This window comes from Ascidiella aspersa, chromosome 2 (genome assembly GCF_963924565.1).
Source record: "Ascidiella aspersa chromosome 2, kaAscAspe10.2, whole genome shotgun sequence".
NCBI lineage: Eukaryota > Metazoa > Chordata > Ascidiacea > Phlebobranchia > Ascidiidae > Ascidiella > Ascidiella aspersa.
Genome location: NC_139448.1, coordinates 672,270 through 698,194, shown reverse-complemented (window position 1 = coordinate 698,194; position 25,925 = coordinate 672,270). Strand labels below are relative to the sequence as shown.

General features: G+C 35.3%; 1 protein-coding gene and 1 non-coding gene across 2 annotated transcripts; both read right to left on the bottom strand.

The window, feature by feature from the left end:
* Positions 1-992: 992 nt before the first annotated feature.
* On the bottom strand, positions 993-1,067 carry Trnaa-ggc (transfer RNA alanine (anticodon GGC)). Its single transcript has one exon. It is a non-coding gene; the product is annotated as a tRNA-Ala (tRNA).
* An 11,132-nt stretch (positions 1,068-12,199) lies between these two features.
* On the bottom strand, positions 12,200-25,770 carry LOC146162970 (amphiphysin-like). Its single transcript, XM_083382766.1, has 9 exons — positions 25,763-25,770; positions 23,743-23,923; positions 17,575-17,655; positions 14,679-14,733; positions 14,263-14,357; positions 13,410-13,490; positions 13,123-13,245; positions 12,322-12,444; positions 12,200-12,205 (listed from the first exon to the last, which is right to left on the bottom strand). The coding sequence occupies exons 1-9, from the start codon at positions 25,768-25,770 to the stop codon at positions 12,200-12,202; spliced, it is 753 nt and encodes a 250-aa protein (XP_083238892.1).
* Between the last annotated feature and the right edge of the window lie 155 nt (positions 25,771-25,925).

The following is a 25,925-nucleotide window of genomic DNA, read 5'->3' as shown; positions in this document are numbered from 1 at the left end:
GCAGGTAACATCCCTGCTTTACCTACCGAATAAGAATAAAACCGACATAAATTAAAGCACTATTAGAGGGAATCCAGCATCAAGACCAATGTTAGAACAAATCAACGTCGGAATAAAAGACATTTTTAAATAAGAACAAAATATAACTAATACCAAATAATAACGTCTAAATCGGAAACGAGACCGACACCCCCTGGAATAAGGCCTAAATGACATGGCAAAAAAAAATGGTATGGCAAGACTAAATTGCCAGAAAAATGCCTATATAACCTTTAACTAACCCAAAACCAATCCTATAACTCTAACTATAATAATTTCAACCCTAACCCAAATTGCAAGCCCACCCATGACCCGCCCTTAACTCCAAACAGGGGCAAACAATCCGGTGCCAAACAGCGGCGCCCAAACGTCGACTCCGAAACGGCCGATGCCAGACAGTTGTCCCCCAATCGTCCCATACCCTCTTCCTACAGTTTTAGGCGTTATTTTGTCCTTTTAGACATTATTCCGATAAATGTAGGACTTCTTTCGACAGGTTTACTAGGCTACGTCTTATTCAAACGATTTTATATATTATTCTGTCGTTGCTATTAATGCGTATTTGGCTTTATTGAATCGTTGGGTCTTAATACCATGGTGTATTATAGATTATTCTGAATTAGATAATGTTGTTTTGTACGGTAGGTCTTGTTGTGTGCCCCCTAAAGAGCAATATGAAAACTCGACAAACGTTTTGAATGAAATAGTTTGTTTTATTTTATCAAAGCCTTAGCGGCTAAGTAAAATATAGGACATTAGGCCTACAGGTCATTGCCGTACTTCAAATGAGAAAGTTATTATTTACAGTTGGCACGTTTTGTAATTGCCCAGCCGATTAAATTAGAAAAGGAGGTTTAATTTCTGAATGTGTAAGCCTAGTACACCGAAAGCCATCGCAGACTCACCGAGTCTGTTGATCTATGATGCAAGCAGGGCAGACTAGAAAAACAACTAGCCTGCAGTGAGGTTCGAACTCACGACCTCCGGTCAAGCCGGGACCGTCGCTCTACCAACTGAGCTATGCAGGCTCAGAAGGGAACGAGTCGAGAAACAACCATACGCCAATGCTTGTTCAATTTGTTAGTACAAGCAACCTCATTGAAGGGGATCCACAGTACCATATCATTTATTCAATGAAACATTCACACAAATGTGTGTTAATAACTGAGATCTAGCCCTTCGAAGCTGCTTATTGACCAACGACTACGGCTTACGTATAATTAGTACACCGAAAGCCATCGCAGACTCACCGAGTCTGTTGATCTATGATGCAAGCAAGGCAGACTAGAAAAACAACTGGCCTGCGTAAGCCTATTGATAACTTTTGATGCAATTTCTTGATGCTTGTTCTTAATTGACGTTTTGCTGGAGTAGACCGGAACGTAATGCCGTTTCAGTCCCCGACCTTGATTGCCATTTATATACAGCTCGGAAATCTCCGAGAGGGCCTTTTCACATTGGATAACATAGGGAAAACATCAATCCACCTTAGACCGATTTGATAATACTTTTAGGCTTTGTTTTCCGTCCATGGTTTGCTGTTCTACAACTCTATAAAACGACTCAGCCGGACTGCTTCTGTGCCTGTTTTCGCATACATAACGTCAAACAAGACGCAGAACTCCATGCCAACTCCAGCGTAAAATGTTGGATCTGTGTATAAACTCTGTATAACGGCATCCTCTTGAAGCGAAACACAAATCGGCGTTTGTACGTAATAAAAAATGATCAGAAAGAGTAAAGTTCTTCGGCTGAGCAATTGTGAAACTAACTACGTATTCTCCAACATCTTCACAAGAAAGCTCTTTAACTGAAGTTTTGTAACTCTCCGCTGTGTATCTTTTTTCTTTCTGTTGTTTCACCTTTCTAAAAAAATTCTTAAAATGTGTCTTCTATAAATTTCCCCAAATTACTTCCAATAATGTAGACTTGAATTTCCAGTACGATGCCAGAGATAGCGCTGGACCGAACTCCATATTTGCTTTTTTTATGTGTGGCAGACATGAAGTGAATTTGGCACATTTTTCATAAGCCGCAGCTCCTAGTGAAGAAAACTGAGCATTGTTGACTGGAGGCTTAGATTGTTGGCGTGTTCCACACAGCCCACAGAAGAGCATGCCAAAATCGAGACATTTGTGCAAGAAATCGTTAAGGGGAGGGGAACAACTAGCAAATCTCTTATCTAGTTCACTGATCACCCCCTCTGCCAGCAACTTTAGGTCTTTTATGCAGTCATCTGGGTCACGAACTCCCCACTTGACCGGTTTTCAATTTTTTCCTTCCTCCGTTACAAGCCAACCTTCTTCAAGGTCACTTGTCCCATATTTCATTTTCTTTAAATCCTCCATATGTTGAGCGAAACGGGGATTTGTTAAAAAGGAAAAAGACTTGTTTTCCATTTCCTTTACGAATCTGTGCAGGTGATTACGAACAATTGGAATATATGCTTGTAGTTTCCAACCCGGGCACCATTGTGCTTGTGTTTGTTCCATTAGGACAACTACCGGCCATAACATGTCAAGAATTCCTAGCAAATCAACTACAAAATCCTGGCCATACAACCGATAACCGTAATCTTGCCTGTTGTCATGATCCTTGAAAGTTTCAATATGAGCTTCCAGGCTCTTCTCTAAATTGAGCAACGATAAATAGCTGCAACTGAGAAACCTCTGGTGGGCAAAAGAATTTGTCACCCGAAAAGGTAATCCCAAATTTTGATGTCGCAGCTGCAATGCTATGCATTTTTCCATGGCCAAATAACTGATGATAGAGATTAGTGCGTTTCAGAAGTCTGCTTACAGTTAGTGTATCTTTAAACTTGGAAAATATTTTGTCAAGCCAATGACCTGGGTCCCATTGACATGGCCACCAAAACGGATCAATTACTGGGTTGCCTGGACCCATGTTATCATTTTTTGCAATGTCAAATATGGGCGTGTTCAAAGCCGAGATAAACTTTTTATCCACATACTGACCGTCAACTACCTTTCCTTGCATTTGCATTATTGCATCACCATTAATATTAAAATGTTGGGAAATTTCCTCTATTATAACTTCTCCCGAAATTTCATTGGAGCCACCTAGTCCATCAGATTATACTTTTGCAGATTGGTTGGAATTTCCTGTCTTTTTCCGTTTACAACTGTGCACACCAGCGTAATTTGGTTGTTTTCCCGCATATTTGTGGATTTGTCGGCTGTTACGTGAAAATGTGGAGGAAGTCCAGTGCTTGGAAGTGGAGTTGATAAAAAATCTGTAGTCTTGGTGTCAATGTAAGCACATGCCACAGAAATCATGTCAGGAAATAATTTTCGTGAGTGTCCTACGTCTGCCCCAGCTGCATGAAGTTCGGCAATCCTTGACTCGTACTGCAAAGCGGCTGATTTTGCTTTAACCAATCCCAATGCAGTTCTTAGCTGTTTTTTACGACGAGTTTCTCTCTGTTCATTCTGTTATGCATTGACTTTGAATTCAGTGTTGCTTTGACATGTGTTTTTAAACCAATATGCTCTAGCAGCTTTGCCTTTTGATGATACCACTTGTCACAATGACCTTGTTGTAAAAGTACCAACGTTTCTTCATCTATGTGCAAACCCAAAGACAAAGTTCCAGATCCACTACCAGTGGGCCTTCGAAAAGGTATTTCGCGGTTCTACTACATTATATCAGGGGGTATGGTGCGGTTCTACTACATTATATCAGGGGGTATGGTGCGGTTCTACTATGTTATACCAGGGGGGTATAGCGCAGTTCCACTATACTTTACCAGGGTGTTATTTCTTAGTTATTCTATATTATTTCAACGGGTCTTATTTGTCAGTGTCCATATACTCCCAATGTTGTGCTTCCAGTTTCGGTGTTTTAGCAGGCAAAAGCGGATGTGGCCTGAAGTTGCGTGTTATAGGTTGGACATGGTGCACTTTTACAAGATTGATTGCCAGTGGTCTTAATATAAATTTGGTTGCGAAGCAAACCTATAACTTGTCTTTATAATTAAAAAATATTTGGCAATTTTTTCTTGCACCCCTATACGCCTCTTAATTGGGGACAAAAGTCAACAGTGTGATGTGTTCGATTTAGTTCTTTACAGCTATCTACTTCAATCTAGCGGCAGAAAACCTTCAATGCAGAATTCGTTCATATCGCTTGCTTTATTCTGGCCGCGAAGCGTCTGGCTGCCTACTGTGCTTTTTTTGTCCAGCGTGCAACATCCATTGTGCAAAGTGTCTCGTCTTAGTGAAACTAATCGCGTGCGACTTGCCTTTTGGGGGATGCACCCCGAACGCGTAAGTCTGGGTGAAAATAGGGGTCAGAGGGTAAATGTGATGAAATGCCTTGGATGGTGGAGTGTTCTTAAACCTGTGGTTCCTGAACTGTGGGTAGTTACCTCTCAAAAGTTAATTTTAAATTGTATTAGGTATATAAACTATTGCTACCAGGCATGATATTTACTTAAAGCAACTCGTATTGTATTTGTGTTTCTTCTCAAACATTCGGTTTGTCATGCTTTGTATCACTAGCGTTCGGCGTCATTCGCCCTGAAGAAGGCGACTTGAATAGGTTAAAATATAAATACCAGAGGATCTGTTTTGATATTATTTTGGTGTTATGTTTGGTAAGATGCTTTTTACCGAAAGTGGAAATATGGAAAATACCATAATTGATACATCCGGTTTTAGCGAAAGTAATAAAGTATACAGAGATCCGCTTACGTACAGCATATAAACTGTTGCTACCAGGCATGGTAATATAAATCAAAAACAGCTCCTCTGGTAATTGTAATTGTTAACCAACGTTTCGGCAACCTATACAAGCTGCCTTCGTCAGGGTGAATGGCACTGAAGCTCGTACAATAAATGGAAAGCAAAAAAAGAAAAAAAGCAGAAATAAACGTATAAAAATCCTTATAAAAATCAGTGCATTATCACTATGTTGAAAATGATTACATTAAAGAGATTTTTCGAAACGTTCAAAAGGATCCTACTTTTGTATGGGCTTTGATATTTATTCTCATCATATTAACTGATGATGAGTCAAGTTCGTATCGAAACGTCTTTGTCAAGATGATGTCGATTTACTCGACCTTTTTGGTTTTGACATTCATTATTAAGCTAGTAATTACATATCCGTGCATATTGTACCAATTAGAATTTGCAACGTAAAATAGTAATTTGTCGAGAGCATACTTTTCTTAAATATTTGTAGCATTGATCAGGTAAAGTTACATTAACTGAAGATGATACAAACGTAACCATTACTTAGTTAAACGCTTAACCAATAGCAAAATAATATTTAAACATAATAAAAAAATTGGTTTATTTAATCGTTGTTACAATACAATTTGTCTTTTTGAAGTTATTGTTGTGTATTTTTTTTTACTTTTTATGCTAATTATCTGAAACTTGGTCAAAATTGGGGATGTGTATAGATGTTTCAAATGGTATTTTTTTCTTGTTTAAAATATCTAATTTTGATGGATTTCCCGCTAAATTTCTATGTGTTCAAAGTTAGGTAGGGGGTATTCTAACTTTGAACACTACATATTACAAGCACTCTAGGGCTTAATTGACAAGCTCTGTTCAAATTTAACACTTCACATAGCATTATTAGTAAAAAACTTGGGTATTTAACACAGGTTTAGTGAAATAATTGCCTAAAAAGGGTACTTTTCAGTAAGAAGGGCCGCACTTTCTAAAAAATCAAATCTCCCTCCCCCCAACACACACAAAAAAAAAAGACACCGCGTGGATAGAAAAATAAATATTTTATTTGATAAAAGTTCAATAACAATACATCTAAAAGAACAACGAACAGCTAAAACAATTGCTTATGCAAACACAATATTTAGGGCCCCACTCAATTTTAGGATCAGGAAGCCCGAAAAATCCGCGTTTGTTAATGCTGGTATCTACTATGTTGTGCTTCTTTATCCCACTCATAGTCAACCTCGTCGACACAGTATGGCCATCGCCAGCCTTTACCGTACTTTGCTAAGGTAGAAACCTTGGCACCTTCCATTTCTATCACCTTTCAAGGGAAATTTGACCCTCTATAATTCTCATGTCCAAAACCCCATTTTCCAACGATTTGGATGTGTTCAACGAACGCATCTTCTTCCACTTCGCTAAAAACTGTTAGATGACCGGTAGTACCAGTGTGTTTGTTGCTCAACGTTTCCAAAGGAATGTTGTGCATTTTGCTTGCTTTCTCTAACGACATAGACTTTTTTCTGAACCGGCCCCAACGCTGTTGACAATGTTTGACTCGAATAGGCTGTAGTGTATAGTTTCGTGATCCAAGTGATCGTTTGTATGCACGAACTAGTGCTTATCAATAATCTAGTTCATAAAATATGATGAATTAATGGATGTATTTTTATGCTGAAAAAAAAATTAAACTTCCGTATGCATATCATTTGCATGGTCAACGGAAGTACCACTAAAATATGAAGATTCTAAAGTAGGACATTATTTATCAATGATACTTTAATGCAACAACAACACGTATAGGCTACTTTGAACAGCACTAAAAACGTATTGATGTCGCCAGAAATGTAGGTGGGGCTACTTTGAACACTGTTCAAAATTAGACACACCAAATAAAAAAATGACCCACTTTAGTAATTTTTAGATAATGAACGTTATTCTCAACATAAACCCAGTTTTGAATTATCTTTCGTGAGCTAATACAATTCTTAGCACTTCATTGAAAAAAATAGATCAAAACCTCTTTTACTTTCCGAGATCCAACTAGAAGTTTCCAGACTACTTACAAAGTACCAAATGTTGATAAAAGTCACGTGGTGAAGTTTCAGTATCAAAGCAGTCCTTACTGTCAACATAGAAATCTTGTTTTAAAATATTCGGAAAGAGCGGGTATTGAAGTCTATTTCATGAAATTTTCAGGAAAAACCGATTTATATTGTGTATTTTACAGACCTTAATGTATGGTGCAATGGATTTTTTAGATTAGTGTTCAAAGTTAGAGGGCTGTTCAAAGTAGACCCTCATGACGGTAATGCTTATGGCCATGTTATTACATTTTGGTCAGCTAGCATGTTTAAAAAGCCAATATTTTCATTCTCTCTAAATGATTTAAAGTCCATGTTTGCTATACTTTTTCCAACTTTTACTGGGTAAATTTTTACCATGCCTTGGTCTGAGCAATCACTGTTGAAACAGAGTTTAAATCTGTAGTTTGAGCAATACGCAAACACGTTTATGTGCCTAATAAGCCACGTTTTATATTGAAAGTTTTGCCAATTTAAATCCAATAAACGCAAGATTTATTTATTTATGACGCCATGTTATGACGTAGCTTTGTAACGTCGTCGCTAAGAATGCGTTAAACTTAAGCTTTTTGTTGTTGCGGCCCTTGCATAATTGTAATTGTTTAGGCCTGGTGTTGATATGTTTGCAATTACACCTAAAATGTCGAACTAAACGAAACGTATTTGGCTGGTGTTGTTTGAAATGTTGCTCATACACTTGGTTGGTCGGTAAGGCCTGTGTCACATAGCTCCGGAAACGCCACATACTTGTGAGTTTGGAAAAACAAAGCGCAATCTTCATAGAATAAAAAACAAAAAAAAAAAAAATAAAGCGATGCGATACCAAATGGCGTCATTACTATGCTCAAACTTTCATATCGATTAAATTGAAACTTTCCAAGGTATTTGGCCAAAACATGCTTTATCGCTAACCATTTAGAAGTTTAGTTTCTCTCAGTTGTTGAATTATGTTTTGAACATTTTACCTTGTAAAGCAGAAATCAGCAATGCACAATATTTGGGTTAGGGTCGGAGTTGTGGGATTTAGGATTCTAGACCAGCGCCCAAATCACTGTATTTAATCACAAATCATGGCTCAATATTTCATATAAATTGTTATGGGACCGGCAACTCCACTTTAGTATCGAATGAGTACAACTACTACCACTTGACATCAGGTATCGGCTCCAATCTAATATTATCTCATATCCATATTTCTGACCCAAAGTTTTACCTGGCGTCCCTTGCCTAGCAATTACTAAAAGTGTTTTGGCATCATTTTGAACACATGCAACATGTTAATATGCCAACTTTTATATTTCACCACGTAAAGTTAACGTTGCATTCAGGTTATGCTGTGTGCAACAAATATTCCAAAGGTTGTGAGTTCGAATCCCTGTCCGACACCATAGTTGGACAAGCTTATTAGTATTGGGGAATCCCCACGGAACGTCACCAATTTTATGTTAATTTTACCACTAAGGGTCGCGCTAATTGACTGAAATAATGTTTAGAAAGTCGGGGTTGCAAAATGTGGACGTATTTGGTGAGAATGTGCGGCTTAAGTTAGTTTGGTTCGGTCGATTTTTAATTGAACCTCGACTGGAGTCTCAGTCAGAACAGTTTAGGTGTCTAGTATGTTTTATATTATTAGTACAATAAACATTATCATACTTGATCCACAAAACACACATTGGTTAAATCAAATATTGGCAACAAAAAAAAATAGTTTATCCTCACATCGTAATTTAGTAAAACTAACGAATATTTTTAAATCAAAGCTCAAAAAATTGAAAATGCGTGTAGCACAGGTAATAATAAATATTGAATTTGTTTCAGGCTGACTCAAGCATATCGCCACAATATACATTTTGATAAGGTTGTTTGAATATGACGCAAAAATATATTGAATGCAATTTTTTCTCTACGTTTTCATGTGTTTTTTTAATTGTTTCGCCACCAGCCCGTTAATGTAGATCTATAGCAAAGCCAACTTGATAATCTGCAATGGTTTACTTGTTTTCGTCATGCTTTATATTTGAAGTGGTGGGCCTAAATGAAGCGATTAAGATGAGCATGTGAGACAAAACTTTCGGTGTACGTTAAACCAGAGCTGGCTAACCCACGACTCAACCAGTTTTATGCGGCTCTCGCGTTCCGGTTGGATTTGAGGGTTTTGTCAGGTCAAGTGTGCTTAATTTTTTGTTTAAAACTTTGTTTAATTCCCCGATTTGAGAAACCCTGCCAGTATAAACACGCCTTGCATCTTATGTTAGTTTGCTAGCACTAATCGTCTTTTGTCGCCTTCAATGTACCCAGGCATGATTTCTGTCGCATGCTTTTGCACGATAGTTTTGATATCGACATTTTTTGTCAAATAATATTACGGGATCCAATCCCTAGATCTAGGGATGACCGATAATATCGTATCGGTGCCGATCCGATACCAAACTAATAGAGAAATTTCAGTTAAGATTTCCAAAATCCAACGCATAATTTCTACATTGAAGGCAAATGTATCAAATAATAGTAGATAACAACTGAAGGTAGCTGGACTTCTTAAAGTTGATGCAGTTATGGCCAAATAACCTGGAAAATTTACCTTTTATATATTGTATTTTGCTTATTGAGCACAGTAACGAGCATTTGGTAACAGATCGCGATACTTTATATCTATTATCGGACATACCTACTCATATTTTATAGCTTTATGCAGAATCTATGGTCGACAGATTTCAGAAACTTTCAACAGCGTAATAGAATTTACTCCTCCAGTGTAAATGAAAAATGCTACCGGTGGCCTGAACGCAATATTGTTGTTAATATGCAGCATCTATAATAAATCTACCTGAGCAAAAGTATGTTTGCAAGTGAGAAAGAAACAAAGTGATAATCCAGATAATTTGTATGGTGTGACTCTTTTGCCATTGTGAAATACGTCCGATAAAATCGATATAAACTTGGTAATATTTATTTAGAACAGTGGTTCTCACAAAAGGCGTAAAGGTAAAAATAAAATATGGCAACTAACAATTCGGCATTAGTAGCAAGAATCATCGCCAGATTACCAAGTGTGTTATATTTGCCCTGGTGCTTAATATGACGCCACAGTTGCATTTTCATTAAATAGCCTTGTCCAAGGTTTACTAATTCCACCAAAAGCTACAGCGGATTCTCATCAGTGAAAACAGATCTATTACAAGAATCAAACTGAATAAAGTAAAACAATGCAGTGAACTTGAATGTAAGCGAGATAATTACAAACAACGGTAAAGTATAAAAATATCGACTTAATAAGAACTAGCAAAGTACCGGGGCGGCCACCAAACAAGCGAGGTCGTCATTCTCGTCGAAGCAAAGTTGTGAAGCGACGTTTGGCTTTGGCACAAACTCACTTATTACAAGGCAACGAGCAAAACGGCAAAGCGCTTTGGGGAGACGAACGCTCGCTCAAATAAACACGGCTGTGGTTTGGGAAAGAGTCGGCCAAACATGAACAAAACAAAAGTAACAGCGGTCAATAAGAGAGGTGACGTCATATGTTGCACCTAAACGTCCATAAGACCACACATTTCGTTTATACATGTTTTAGGTGAGAGAGGTGTTAGTTTTGAAACAAAAGCTACATTAAAAGGATGTTATAGAAAAAACGCCTTTATGTATTGTTTAAGTTGCGATGAGACGCAAAGATGCCTTCCAACTAAAACCATTTTATCAAAATGGAACATACTAGAAACCCAATTAAAAAAACTAAAATTACGCACAATAGGTAAATAATACAAGGCGTGGCGTGTTGCCTCACCCCCTGGAACCGCCCCTGCTCCTCAGTTCACTTCCATCAACAGGAAAGCTGATAAATGTTTCGCATCACGGAGGGACGATTGTTGGTCGCTCGAAGCAATCCAAGATCAGTCGAACTTCATTTCTAAAAACGCACTCTGTTGTTCTGCAAAACACAAGATGAAAATTTAAAAGCTGATGAAAGTGTTTTCAACTGAAAGCTATTCCAACCGTCACATCTGTTTACAACAATTGTAATCTAGCCCATCTGATGTTGTTGTATTTACATCGGGGGTAAATTAAAGAAGTGTTGTTAAACTGGGTCCGTAGGTGAGTTGAGACCCAACCAGTCACATCTGCCCCCCCCCCCCCAGTTTATCAAGAGTTTCCATATTAACAACAACTGTTTTGAAACTGACCTTAAATTAGAGCAAACATATTACTTAACTAATTTTCCTTGCTGAGAATGTTACTTCTCATACATTAAGGCTATTATGTCACACTGTTCGTAATTGTGGTTTAAAAAAATAATTGTGGTTTATCTAAAATAATTACAATATTAAAGAACATGTAAAAAAGTGACAACATTCTAAATATTTTTTTAAGTTCAAATTGTATTTCACGGTCGTAGAAAGCTTGTACTAAACATTAATTTAGTTGCAGGGTTGCCAAATTAGACATAAAAAATATAGTATGTAAAATCATTTAAAGATGCATGGTTAGAGAATGAAAATTGAACAATAGGTAAGAAGAGGCACTTTGCATAATAACATCCATTATGTAATGTATACGGAGCTAAATAATGTACATATGTAGTGAGTGATGTTACTTTTCACAACATACATTAGGAAGGTGACAAGCGAAAAATAATTTAGGATAATATAATAAATAGAAAAAAGAAGTCGCGAAGTAACGGTGATAAGAACTGCAACGGAAAAATACACCCGCAAGGCGAAAGTAGTGAGGTCAATGGGAAGCAACAGATACACGCAAGAAGGAATTAGTAATAAAAATAAAATGAAAAAGAACTCGACGATAGAAATGCGCGAATATACCATTCATGTATTAAACAAATACAAGGGGACTGAGAGCGTGTCCACGTTGAGAGCGGGTTTGTTTATACAGCGGCACAAGCCCGCTCTCAATGTTGACACGGTAAGGGGCAAATGGTCTTAAGGGCAATAATATTGCAACTGGGCAGAAAATATATAGTAGTCAAACAATAAATAAAAACACAATGGAACAGGGTTTACAAGACGGGACAAGAAAATCAAGCTGAACCCGATATCATTTTGTCAATATATTACACACAGCGTATTAATTCAGAATTCCCATTAGTAAAGTTGGTTGCTATGTTTTTAAAAAAATAAATTATGAAATATACAAACTACTTTTTTTAAGTGGCTTAAATGCAATTTAGTTATCACAGGGTTTTAAAAGCAAATAAAATTGCTGTTTAACTATGAAATAATTTTAAAAAGATCGGTTATATCCAGTCCTCATAAAAAAACATTTGAAAGTGTAATAATATTTACAAATGATCAAATATTACATAGTTTTGTTTTCAGATAAATTTAAATTAAAAAAGTTTAATAATATATACAAACAATTTCACACCTTAATATTACAAGGTTTTTGAATTTAAACCAAACAAACTTAAATCACAAAATCACCACTGAAAGTTTGTATTACATAAATATATTTTTTTTTTATTTTTTTTCACATAAGTTCACCTCGGAAAGTTCGTTGTAGAAAGCTTTCTCAGCAGTTGCGATGTTCGTAACAATGTCGGCGCACAGGACGACCCGCGAGTCGAAAAGGTCGGGCACTTCTTCGTGAAGTTGTGAGTTCAGCGTCTCTTAAGTATCATGAGCCTCTGTCACGCGATCCTGGGCCTATCACGTGAATATCGTGTTCAAAATATAATCCGCAATAAAACATAAAGTATATGCGGAATGCAAGTTTATTCAAAGTCTACTTTTTAAACAGATTGATTTTGGTTACCTTTTGAAGATCTCCATTTTGTCCAAATATGTAAAAATAAGCATAGTTGCTAAAATTAAAAATTGTTGATTGTTGGCATTTTATAAAACAAGTAGAAATAAACTTTGAACGACCATCTTCCAAGGCAAACTACTAATATTCTGCAGTAAATACATAAGCAGGCCGTATAAGTTGATAGACCGACTCAGCACTTTAAACCTAAATGCAGTGCCTTGCAACTGCAACCTGTAAGTACACAGTAAATATCTGTAAATTTAAATCAGTCAAAATGGCTCTATATGTGGTATACTTGTTAAACAAACATCTTATTCTTTGGAGTATAACGGCTGGGAGTTTTAATTAGACAAAAAATGAATTTTAAAACCCATAAAAAAGCAGGTAGCATTTTAAAGTAACAAAAAGAATGCTTTCTATGTATATATGGGCTTAAAATTAATTCTTGTACAACAAATCTTAATAAGATACGTCCAAAAACATTGTCGGCCCATATAATGTGACAACTAGTGGTCATTGTCACATCGAAATCTCACCCTAGATAATTTTGTTTCCTCGAGTTTTTTTGCTCCCTGTAAACTTGCAAGATTTTGTCGTGCCGCGTCAAAATCCACCAACTTCCGACCTCGCTTGTTCACTTTGACCTTCATCTCATTGCACTAAAAAAATAAACTTTGAAAACAACTATTCAGTTTATTGCAGGGGCCTTCAACTTTTATATTTCCACAAAATTTTGTATCTCAAATGCGATCCCAATTCTTATTCGGCCATTTGATAAAAGTTTTGTAAAACGTCGTTTCTGAAACACTCAATTTATTCGAACCTGAGTGAGATGATCTTGTAGGACAGATATAACCTCTGTGTTCAGTCGGGCGTGAAGGTCACTGTGAAGGAGATTCGTCGTCTGTAAAAAATAAAACTTAAATTGGGTTGGAAGTATGATGTTGGATATTATGTGACTAAAGCTGTTTTCCGATAACAGTTTAATTAAAAAATCCATGATTTGTGGCAAATATATCGAAAATAAAAAGTTAATAACTAAAGCTATGTAAAGTAAAAATAACGCCAATTAGAGCAAAATACAAAGTTATCTTTAAACGTTATAATTTCATAGACTTTGTATAACATTTATATAATGTCATTTGCTATCAGATCAGGTCACAAAACTTTCTATCCAAAATAACAGGCGTCAAGATAAAATGTTGAGTATCAGAAATGCCTAATTAAAAGCAATGTGCAAATTTTTGATTAGCTGGTCAAATTGTTTCGAAACACAAAACGATGTTTGCTATTAAAGGTATATTGCAAACTTTATTGAAATTATAGTTGCAGATGCCATTGCAACAATATAAATGTGCAATCTGTTAAGTTTTGTAAATAAACCACTTAACAATGCAAAAGACCGACCTACAATTAATACAATCTGCCTTTAACGACGCAGTGACAATAGCGTTTTTGATCAAAGTTATCGCGGTTCTGTACGATCAAAACTTCTGTAGTTATACTTCATTGCATTATATTACTTTAAGAAGCTTGAAACAAGAAATGGTAAAAAAAGTTTTTAAAATATATTTGTGAATTTTAGGAAAAATAAAAAAGTTCGCCCAGGTTAAGTGGATTGTGGCACAAGCTAGCATCTGATAAGTATTTCAACTTTAATTTCAATGAATATTTACTTTTGAGAGTGTTGCGACCATATCTTTTCCCATCCAACCGTCTTCGTAAACCTCTCCCAGCGATGCATAGAAATCATTGGCTGCCGACTGCATTGCTAAAATTAAAAAAAGTAAGCAACCTGAAAAAGCTAAAACACTTTTGGTTTTAAAGAATCTCATGCAAACAACTTAATTTTTTTTTACACACAATATATTTTTACAGAAACTGATAATGCTTGTTTTTATGCGACGGAATATTTATTTTTGTGAATTTTGAGAAACAATTTAGGCTTTGCATATGTTTTTTAAATCAACAGTTTAAATATTTAGCTTTATAAAGCAAAAAAAGAAAATGTAACAACTATAATTCTCAAAATATCTTGTTAAAAAAATCAAAACTAATGAATCAGTAGAAATTTAAAAAATTTGAACTTTACCGATTATGGATTGCAGGTATCTTTTCATATCTTGCTGGAACTTTGTAAACTGAACCTGAAAAATAAAGTAAATATTTAGAAAAAGTGATTTTTCAACCCATGGGCAGCGAACTAAAACTTTGTCGCCATTTGATCTGGTCGGGTAAAGACTAAAGTAATTCACATGCTTAGATTTATTGAGGTTGCTTCAAGCAAGATTTCTACAAAATTTAAAAAATTTGGGGAAATCATGAGTGAATTGAGTAAGCAATACAAAGACATCTGACTTGTTAATACTAATTTATTATGTTTTTCCCTTAAAAATGTTCAGCGGGTAGAATTAGGTGTTGTTTTAATTACTTTTGACTGATAAATTACAAGCCAGAGAACACCCATTTCATTAAAAGCAATCACTCTAGTGATTCTTTAAATGTTATATACTTGTTTAAAACATGATGAGGTCTTATGTTTTTCAAAAAACAAACAGGATTGAAACAGTTTTATAATGAATGCTTTCAATAATCTTTGTTAATATTCACTGTGTGGCAGTGAAATAACAAATAATTCAAACTGTTGACACTAGTCTTTGGAAGAATACATTTCATACAATACATTAGGTTTCATTGAAATTAATTTGTGGCTAATTATGTAAAGAAAGCTTAACTGTTGACAAAACACTTCAAACATAATCAATTCTTTATCAAAACACTGAAATCTAGACTCTAAAAGCATTAATATTAATAAACAAGCATTAATGCAATACAGCTAGAAGCATTTAATTTACAAAAACAAAGATAACAACAATTTAACTAATATATATCAAACTGTTGAATCCACTGTAATAGCCCTGGCATAATTCAGCAAAGACAATGTCATACCAAGGTGTGGGTTATTTATTAATGCCTTTGCTGTTTTTTAGTTTTATATTTTAGTGTTTTATTAAAATTATAAATGTTGCCTTGGTGTCCTTCAGATATGTTGAAATATTTATTCAATTAAGCTCGTTGAATATGTATTTGAGTTTATTAACCTATTGGTTAAGTTTTATTTTGCATTACACAAAGTTTGAATTTTTGAAAGCAGGAACACTCATTTTAAATTCTTATGTTTTTCAACAAATTATATAAAACAGATTTCAAAATATCCACGAAAAGCTACAAGAAATGGAGATTGAAGTGGCAACAGGTTTTGGACGATGACTAAATTAACCGAATCTCACTTTCGAACAACAACAACAGTTTGAAACATGAGCTGCTGACAATACACACCACTGTGACATCATAATAGTAACACTTGAGAACACTTCAATAATAGCTAGAGTGAAAAGTAAGGGACTTAATAGACTGCTTTTGTAGCAAATACGTTTCAGTGTTTTTAATTTCCTTTACTACATTTTATTCGTTTTATCTTCACTTTATTTCCACAGTTAATGATGGCATGAGTTATTGCTAAAAGTTGGAAAATATAGAATCTGTTGATTGCATTGAATGTTATGACATTTAAGTTGTAATAGAAACTACTATCTCTTGCAATATACTGTTTTTAAAATTATAAACTCTTTTCAACATTTTTCCAGTAGATTAGAATTTCCAATCTAGAAATTACCTAAAATCATAAGGAATTGCAATTTGTTTCCTGAGAAATGTGAATGACAAAATTCTTAAACCAAGATTGGCAATTTTTAGGCTGTATTTTCAATTGCACTTCAGATATTTGTTTTAAATGAGAAACTTAAAAACACCATTGTACATTTTAAGTAGTTTGGGTCAAAATGGAAATTACATTAGAACTAGAATTTAAACATACAAGGAATCCCTAAATAACATTAGAATTAACTACAAACTGATCCAATTGATCGCAATAAAAACTATAGCTATCTAGTTATTAGCAAACATGTTTCATGGAATAACAACACTATGATGTAATGCTTTGGAATGTGTTTGTAAAGTGGACATATCTTGAGGTAATCATTAATCGAAATGCAGCAGCGGCTGGAAGTAGGCCACCGCAGGGAAATGCAAGCATTTGCAAAAACATATTTCCACCAAATATCACTACTCATAACTTACAACATATATACTTAGTAATTCAAATTTAGTATTTTGAAGAATAAGAGTGATTTGTGCCAATATCAGTAAGAAATCTTTGCCACAACTTTTTATAAAAAAATATAAAGACTTTTCAAAGTTTATTAGCCACTAATTGCAATCTGATTTGTGAAATGATTGTGATTTCTAATTCCACACAACACCAAATAGTTAAAAAATTTGTTTTACAACAAAAACACATAATTTAAGCCAGAAATAAAAATTCAAAGACGATTAAATACTTGGCAGTTCTTACTAGTGATAATATCAACAAATTGTTTGATTTTTAATCTGGTGATCTTAACGTATCCTGATATTATATATGAAAGTTTAATAAGATTAAAAAATATTTACCAGAGATGGTTTTAAGGAAAGCACAATTATGTGGAACATTGGATATTGGGTAAATAGCATGAGCATTTCTTAGTACTAAAAAATATTATTGCTGTGCGCCAAAATTTATTGAAATTTATTTGCTAAAAGTGAGGTTTCTAAATTAAATTTTATTTTCTATTTTGACCTGATGAAGTGTGGTGGTGCAAAATGTCCGGAAACAATAGAATGCCTATACAAACTTTCTTTCAGCAAATTTTCAAGTGTTTTAACCTAAACCATAATAAGTTAAGAGAAATGTCAGTTCAACAAAGAACTTATGTCAATTCGACCAAAGTGCAACTTTTCAAAGTATAAATTTTACCAATTCGCTACAAATCTGGTTTTAAACATTTGTAAGCAGCTTTTCAAAAAGTTCCAGAGTTCACTCAATAATTTAAGTTGAAGACAAAAGTGCAGGAAGTGACTTGTTGTTGTTGTTATTAACCAAGATTCACCTGTTGCTTAGTAACAAGGTGAACGTAATTGTCGATGATTTCATCCTTTGTTTCGTCGCCACGCCCGAGCGAACGCAGCATCTGCAAACGTAAAACACAAAACATATTACAAACACAGCGAATGAATCATATAAGTGAAAACAAATCAATAGGGTGTATTACCAATGTACGACTATAGAATAAAATCGTGAAAATTCAAATCCAACAAGAACACTTAAACACAAAGTAAGTTTTACACATTACATTATTTTCTACAGAAAGTGTAAGATTTTTGAAGTTACAGCAATCATAGCGATATCATTTTGAAAGAAATATTCAAATATACTATATTCAAGATTGCATCTTTCAAATCAAAAGTTTTATTCCGATTAAAATTTCTATTTTTTAGTAAGTGTGTAAAGTATATATATAGTTGGTACAGATAAGTATAGAATCCTAATTAATCTGCCGTTTTCTGCTTTAAAATAATCATGAATTACTCATAATACAAAACAAAAAATTGAATAAGGTTCATTACAAATGTTCTATTATAAAAAGTTAAATCCATTAAAAATTTAAAAACTCAAGTATGAAAATAACGGAATCCTGCTTTAAAAAAATCATGACTGAGTCTGCATTTAATGACACTTTTTGACAAGATCTCCGGTGTTCAGCTTAAGTTTGCCGGTTGGCTTTTTTATGCACACCGGAGGTGCAGAATCTTAACACAACTCAGCCTTTTTATAAAACCTGTCTGCATTCTGTGGCTGTTGCACACCCGATATTTTTATTATGGAATTTGTGTGTACACTACAATTTTATTGAAAAACAACCGCAGTTTGGCGATTTTAGGTGTTTTTTCTGCGGATTGCACAAAACAGAGTATGAAGACTCCAATGTGAAACTCACAAGATGAAGCAAAAAATATGCTAGAGAATATATTATCTTCTGAAATAAAAAAATTACACATAAATTTTGAAAAAAAAAGATAATTGCACACCTGAAAATTTGGCTATGTTCACCAGGTCTCTGCGAAAGGTGCCATTAAATGTAGACAGGTGAATATCTAGTAATATACCGTTGCCAACATTTGATAGTAACCTTTACCGACCTCTGAACGCCATTTTTGTGACGTTGCGCTTCAACCAAGCGCTTCTTTCCCTTCTATTTCCAGAGTCCGACATCTTGTCGCAAATTTATGAAATAAATTGAAATTTAAAGCACAACTGAATTCGTCACTCTTTCACTATTGTACGTGAAAATTAATAAAAAAAATCTTCTTCAAATGCCGAATTTTAGTTTTGCAGCCTGTTTGGAAATAGTAAGTTGATGTTAGACCTGAAAAATTATAAAAAAATATTGCTAATGGTACAGAAAATATTTAAAAACCTGTGCCTAAAGGTTAACTGGAAAGCCAATTGAACTGAAACTTTCAACCCATGATCTTGTAAAACCCAAGATTGCATTCTGTAATTTGTGGCCGTAAATAATTTAAACCAAAAAATATTTTTGCATAAATCTTATTTTAAAATTCGGCATAAGTCTAGAATCCTACCATATTTTTTAAAGTAACCAAAAGAGTTGTCCAAATTAAAACAGCAATAAATAAATAAATAAAGTGGTAAATACTTTGACAAATCCAAACACTTACTCGCAACCTAAAGCAAATAATGTTAGCAATATAAACCCCCGGACAAAAATGTGCTTCAGTTACCGTATTTAACTCCCAGTTTGCAATTTTAATTTTGACGACTGGTTTCATAATTGTTTTTGATTATTGTACAAAAAGGTGGCAGAATTCTTAACCTGTGTCCCAAATTCTGCCATATATTTGAAAGGGTGTTTTTTGCGCGTCTGAACAAACGGTATTTGTAAAAGTTGCACAGCTGTTAATGAAGTGCTATACTGAAAACCGTGCGATGAAGCGTTTGAGGTTTATCGCGGCAGACGGCATTTTACAGCAATGTGCGGCTTATGGGCACTTAATTTATCCCCACGTACGACTTATTTTCCAACCTTGACTATATTGATGAGATTTTACACCAAATGACGTCACTGGGAAGTTTTAGGAAATGTCAAAGATATTTGGCAAAAAGGGGGCGCTGTTCTACAATCATACCACATTTATTTCAACACTAACAAAACAAATTTTGGCGCTCTTTCACTATTGTACGTAAAAATTAATAAAAAATTTTTTTTCTTTAAATGCCGCATACCACAACACATATTGTTTGGGTTAGGGTGCGGGTTAGCGTTTGGTTGAGGGTGGGTCAAGTTATTATTAATAATAAACATAATATTACTCGACCCACCCTCACCCAAACGCTAACCCGCACCCTAACCCAAACAATATGCGTTGTGGTATGCGGTATTACTTTGTTTTGTTTTTTGCATAACTTTTCACGTACATAAGTGAAAGAGCGCCGGATTCTAGACCAGCGCACTTAGCCAGAGCCTAAATAATGTGCATTGATTTAATAATGGTTTTGTTTATTTACAGTTTGAACGCTGTGGTAGAATTGTGGACAAGCGCCCAATTTTTCGCCTTTTGTATTGCTGCATTTCGTAATAGTTTTTAACTGTACAATATTAAAAAGTTTGACGAAAACTTTTGCAAAAGTTTTTATTTTGCTGCAAAATTTTGGCTTCGCCCTTTTCATAGAATACTTAAGCACAGTGTAACTTCGAGTCAAAATCAACACTGACCTCTAAACTACAACCGATTCCCGTCAACAAACGGATTTAAACTGTTGTTAAGCTTCGATTGGAATCAAAAACTTTCTAAACTGACAATTTTGATCGCCTGCAAACATAGTTGTTTGAATAATTTGCTTAAATGTGGCGATTTATCAAGTTAGGTGATTTCTCTAGCACCATCTACCGGTTACTTTTAATCCACCGATAAAAACTCTATTTTTTCTGTTGCTTTAAATCTGTGGTTTGCTGAACTTTTACTCTATCTGAGCAGGTTTGTGTGGCAAAAACACACTTAAGGTATTTACCCTCAGGATCAATTAAATCTGCGTGATTGAGTATTTCCGCATCGAAGGGAGGCTTCAAGTAAAATATTTGGTTTTTAAATCTAACGCTCTTTGACCCCAAAAGCTAGCCAACACACAGGGGTCAGCGCACAAATGTCACGCCAAATTAAACATATTTATCCTAAACACTTAAGAAAAAAATTTTCACTCTAACTATAAGAATGTCCTATATTTTCTAAATTAAAAAAATATTCAAAATATAAAAAAATATTAATACTCAATATTAAAAAAAATATCAATTATGTCGCGGCACCCTTGAGGATTAGAAACGGCACACTAAGGTTCCGCGGCACCCTGGTAAAGAACCACTGCTTTACACACATGGAACAAAGTGAATAATCAATCACTCCATTTCTTACTCACTCCCACAAAGCGATCGGGCGAAGCGCGAAAAAAGTGCCTTTATTTCGTTAAAATTTTAATTTAGGAGACGCGACGCATTCGATAAAAATACACATTTCTCGATATAATGTCCTATATACATATTACTTTGGCATATTTTTTGCGTAACTTATCTTGTTTGAAAAGTGTTACTAATCATACAATGGCCTGAGGAAAACACTCGGAGTCGAAACCGACAATAACTTTACCAAAATTTTTTTCGAAGAAAATGAAAATATACCAAAAATAAGTAGACTAGTAGCACCTAATGACTTCAGGCCAATAGCTGTTACGCGTATTTTTGAAAAAGTAATGCACCATCAACTTCTTAATTTTTTGCACAACATGAAACTATCAGTAAACATCAACACGGATTTAGGAAATAACACTCAACCTCACTTGCAAAAACAAAATTATATAAAAACCTATTAATTAACCAAGAAAAACATGGATATAGCTGTGTAGTTTTCCTTGATTTAGCCAAGGCCTAGACAACCAAATATTACTTAAAAAAACAAATAGTTTTAATTGAAATTCTGTGTTTCAACTGAGTGACTAAGAATGCCGTTGGACAAAGTAGCAGTTTTGGAAAAATACGAATTAGATTAGAACTAGAATTATAGCACACAAGCAATTTAGAAATTAGATTAGAATTAGAATTAGCCGCATTTTGCTCTAATTCAATGAATTAGAAAACTAGAATTATCTAGTTGTCCAAGTCTGGTGCCTACTGTTCAATTGTGGAGTCCAGATCGCGTACGTTATATGTGGTATTGAACACGCATAATACCTTCTGACTAACTAACATTCTAAAATAATTATTATTAACCTATTGTTTTGATTATATCTATTTTAACCTACGCTTTTGTACCTATTTTAGTCCTATTTTTCCGTATGTTATTCTTTGTAAATCGTTTTGTCGAAGAATAACTTATCTACTTTCTTTTCAAAGGTTTCAAGCAAAATTAAAGCTTGCAACGCTAAAACTTCGACTCGACTAGCTGCCATGCTAGGTAATATTAAGAAAGGTAATAGTTTTCCGGGTAATAAGGGCATGAATTCGAACGTTTCTATCAAGCTTCGTCGATCGCAATTAGATATTAGCTCTCTTCCTAAACTTGTTTTTCCGTACTCTAAAAAGAAATTTACAGAAAATGGTGTTCTAATGCCATCGGTTCAAGTTGTTCCACCGATCGCACTGCCATTCTCGTCTACTGATTCAGTTTTGCAACCTACAGCTGCTTCTTCAGCTGAACCGCAGATGGACAACGACTTACCGCATTCAACTTTCGAAGCCGAAACTCGCAACAAAGCGAGTTTACTGCATCTACGACGTTCAAAACATCTATGACGACATGCTATTTAAAGCCAGACTCTATTCGAAAGGCACTTTTAACCTCTCTTTTTCAACTTTTTTTACATAATCTTCTCAGACAGGAATTCTTGTCGATCGATTGTTGATTTTAAGTATCTCGATGACTGGTATCGTCCGCCGGACGTAACAGCTTGCAAGCAAATCTTGCGCATCTGTTGCGACAGAAGCAGCACCTTCCTACGACGTTTACACCTGATGATAACCTAGCAAGCTTTCATTACTTTACTTTGTCTTATCTATCTACGGCCTCTTACTATCCTAACCTTCGACTATTCTAACTTCGTTTCCCCTTATTCTCAGCCTCTTGTTAGTTTTTTTATAGACGTTTGGTTAACATTTTTGGGTAATTTTTAGCGCCTATGGCTTAAGGTTATCGTTAACGCAGGGATGGGCCTTGCATAATCAAATTGAATTATATCATAGGTTCATTACGTAGGATGGCAGCTATAGTTTATTCGTTATTTTTGTGCGCGCTATGCGTTGTCAGTTGACGATGCATGCCTTGTTTACCTTTTTACGCACCACGCCTGTTTTTCTACTTAAGCCGCCGCCATTGTAAGTATGTTGTTGCGTAATTATAAGCTCGTTTTAATGTTGCTATATCAGTCGATCAATGCAGATTTAAAACCGCGTTTGAGCTAAACTAAATTTACGGCATAGCTGTTCAGTCATTTGCAAAATTACGTCTCTTTTTGTTAAGTTAAAGGTGAAACTTTACGTAAGAGAATATTCTTCTCTCGTAAACTATTCTCTAAGCCTATAAACAGATATATTTATCTCTCACACTTACAGAAGTTGCGCCTTTCTAAAGTGCATTTCCGTTTGCAGCTAACCTGCAGTCTGGTCCTATATGGTTTACGGTGTTTGATCAGAGATATCACACCTAAAATAACCTGACCGTTTTGTTTCTATTCCGGGCAAAGATCCGATGATTTCAAGGCCACGTGATGCCGTGATGCCTTTTTACCTTACTGACGGCTGAGGTACCGTCGCATGTTTATTTGGGTTACAAGCTTGCAATAGTGTAACTTTTTAGTTTAACCTTTACGCCAAGGTTATCATGTCTGTCACTTAGGGATTACTTAAAATGGACAAGGCGTTAATTTTGTTTTCGAGTTTCAGAGTTTAGCACCTTTTGACTTTCTTGATTTCGGTATTCTAGAACGATAGATTCTAGGCATTGGACTGACGGTTTTGCCTTTTTACACTAAATTACGATTTTTACGGCTCTATTTCTGCATTGTAGGCTGTACATTTCTTGTATTCGCATGTTGTTAATCGCCGGTGTAAGTATTTTTACACAGATCGTTCAGCTTCAACGAACCAGCTCGATAACGGAGGAATTCTCGTACACATAAGGAGCAGTTCAGTTTCAGCTCTTTGACTACCAACGCGCTTTGTACGAAGTGAGCTTTTCATCGCCGGACAACAGTCATCTATGTCTTGGAGGTTGACACCGCTCCTGACTTGTGCTACAAAGAGCCGGCCGACAAGGAGGACACCATTATCCAATGAACAATGTTTGACATGCAGGAGGAACACCACGAAGATGAAGTTTCTCCAGACCTCTTGTCTTAAAGGCAGGGAGAGTGAAATGTAGAGGTTTTGGACTTTGGAACTGTGATCCCGTAAACTCTGTCCATTCTGTGAACAGCCTGCCGGCTGAATCGCTCATGCTGTCACTTTAATTTCCCGTCGCGTGTTGTATAAATTGGTTCGTGCCTGGTCGATTTCCTAAGTCGTGTTATGTGTCATGTTTCTAACGAATTAGTAACTACTAACATCTGTCCAATGTAGGCTATATAAAAATGTTGTAAATTGTTAATTCAGCAGTGCCTATACTGTTCAATTGTGGAGTCCAGATCGCGTACGTTATACGGAGGTAACTATTGTACGTATATCGTAGGAACCTGTAAGTACTGTTTGTCGTTTGTTTATTGGCAATAAATATTCTTTTATTGTGTTTAAAACCCACACTGTCATTTATATCTCCCATAATGACATAAAACAGCTTCAAAAAATAATTCAAATAAATATAAAAAAATTGAGCACTGGTTTCGGGCTGACAAACTATCAATTAATCATTCTAAAACACATTGCTTGGTAACCAATTCAAATTTGGAAATAGAAAATCAATTCAGTATTAAAATAAGGGATAATAAAGTAAACAGGTAAATTCCGCTAAATAATAGGCCTCATCATAGATGATAAATTGTCATGGATACCTAAATTAAAATGATCGAACAAATAAATTCTATGGGAATTGGACTTTTATCAAAAATGAAACACTATTTAGACCAGGGAGCCGAACCGTTTGGCTTTTCCGGTTCAGGTTCGGTTCGGGTTCAAGGATAATGTCGGATCCGGTTCAGTTCCGATTTCGAGCAATTTAAAAGTTCCGGTTCAGCTCCGGTTCGACTACATTTATTTTCAAAACCGGTTTATAAAGTTCCGGTTCGGTGCAATATGAGATGAAAATGTGGGTCAATAAATGTGGAGGTACGTGACGTAAACATGCAGCTCGTTATTAAAATATCTGAAAAATAGAAACAATGTAATCAGTATTCACTTTTTTTATAAAATTTCGAACATGGCAAAACTCGACTATGTAAATTAGAGGTTGTGACGTCATGCTGGAGTTAACCGCTTTTATTGGCAGGTTCGGGTTCGGTTAAGGTTCTTTTAAAATATAGGGTTCAGTTCCGGTTCGGCTACTTACAATTTTACATAAAACGGTTCAGGTTCGGAAAAATTTGGAGTAAAACCGGTTCATAAAGTTCCGGTTCGACTCCCTGATTTAGACAAGCGGTTCTCAACCTGTGGGCCATAAGTACTTTTCAGGTGGGCCACAGACCAATTTAAAAAAAAGCTAGATTTATGGAAGAATTTAGTTTCATTTGTGTCATTATACCTAAGTTCACAGGAATAATGGCTTGGGGAGGAGTTGAAGGAATGTAAATAAAACGTAAATTAATTGTTCAGAAGCAAGTACCTCACTAATGCACGGTTGAATAAATAATCTGTTTGATACAAAAAACTATTGGACCACAGATTTTTAGTGCAACGAAAATGGGCCACGAAAGAAAAAAGATTGAGAACCACTGATTTAGACTCTCATGCACTTCGCCTTTTATATTATAGCTTAATCAATACTCATCTTCGATATTGTGTTGTAACCTGGGTAGAGCTTATCCAACTAAATTAAAACATCTTGAAGTATTACAGAACAGGGCAATCCACATTTAAAGCGGCACCCTCCCAAAACAAGATTGCTTCCATTTATACCGTAATCACTCAATATTAAAATTACTCGACCTAACCAAATTGGAAATATTGCAAATAGCGCATAACTTCAAAAACAACAAATTACCAGAAACATTGGCAAATTTGATGGCTCCTCTAGAAAACTTACATTCCCATAATACAAGGCTGCGGGGTAAACAAAACTATTTCCAAGTCGGCGCCTCCACCAACTCAGGAAGAAAAACCATAGGATTTTAAGGCCAAAATATTGGGCGAATTTAGAGATAAATATTAAACTATTACCATACAAGTGATTTGTTAAGGCAGTTAAA

Bases quoted from the DNA above. Each gene is read 5' to 3' on its own strand.
- LOC146162970 (XM_083382766.1), bottom strand. The intron at 13,246-13,409 runs GTTCGAATAAAT...TTATTTTTTTAG, and splicing joins TACAAGATCATCTCACTCAG to TGCAATGAGATGAAGGTCAA. The intron at 12,445-13,122 runs GTGAGATTTCGA...GATACTTAAGAG, and splicing joins AGGAAACAAAATTATCTAGG to ACGCTGAACTCACAACTTCA.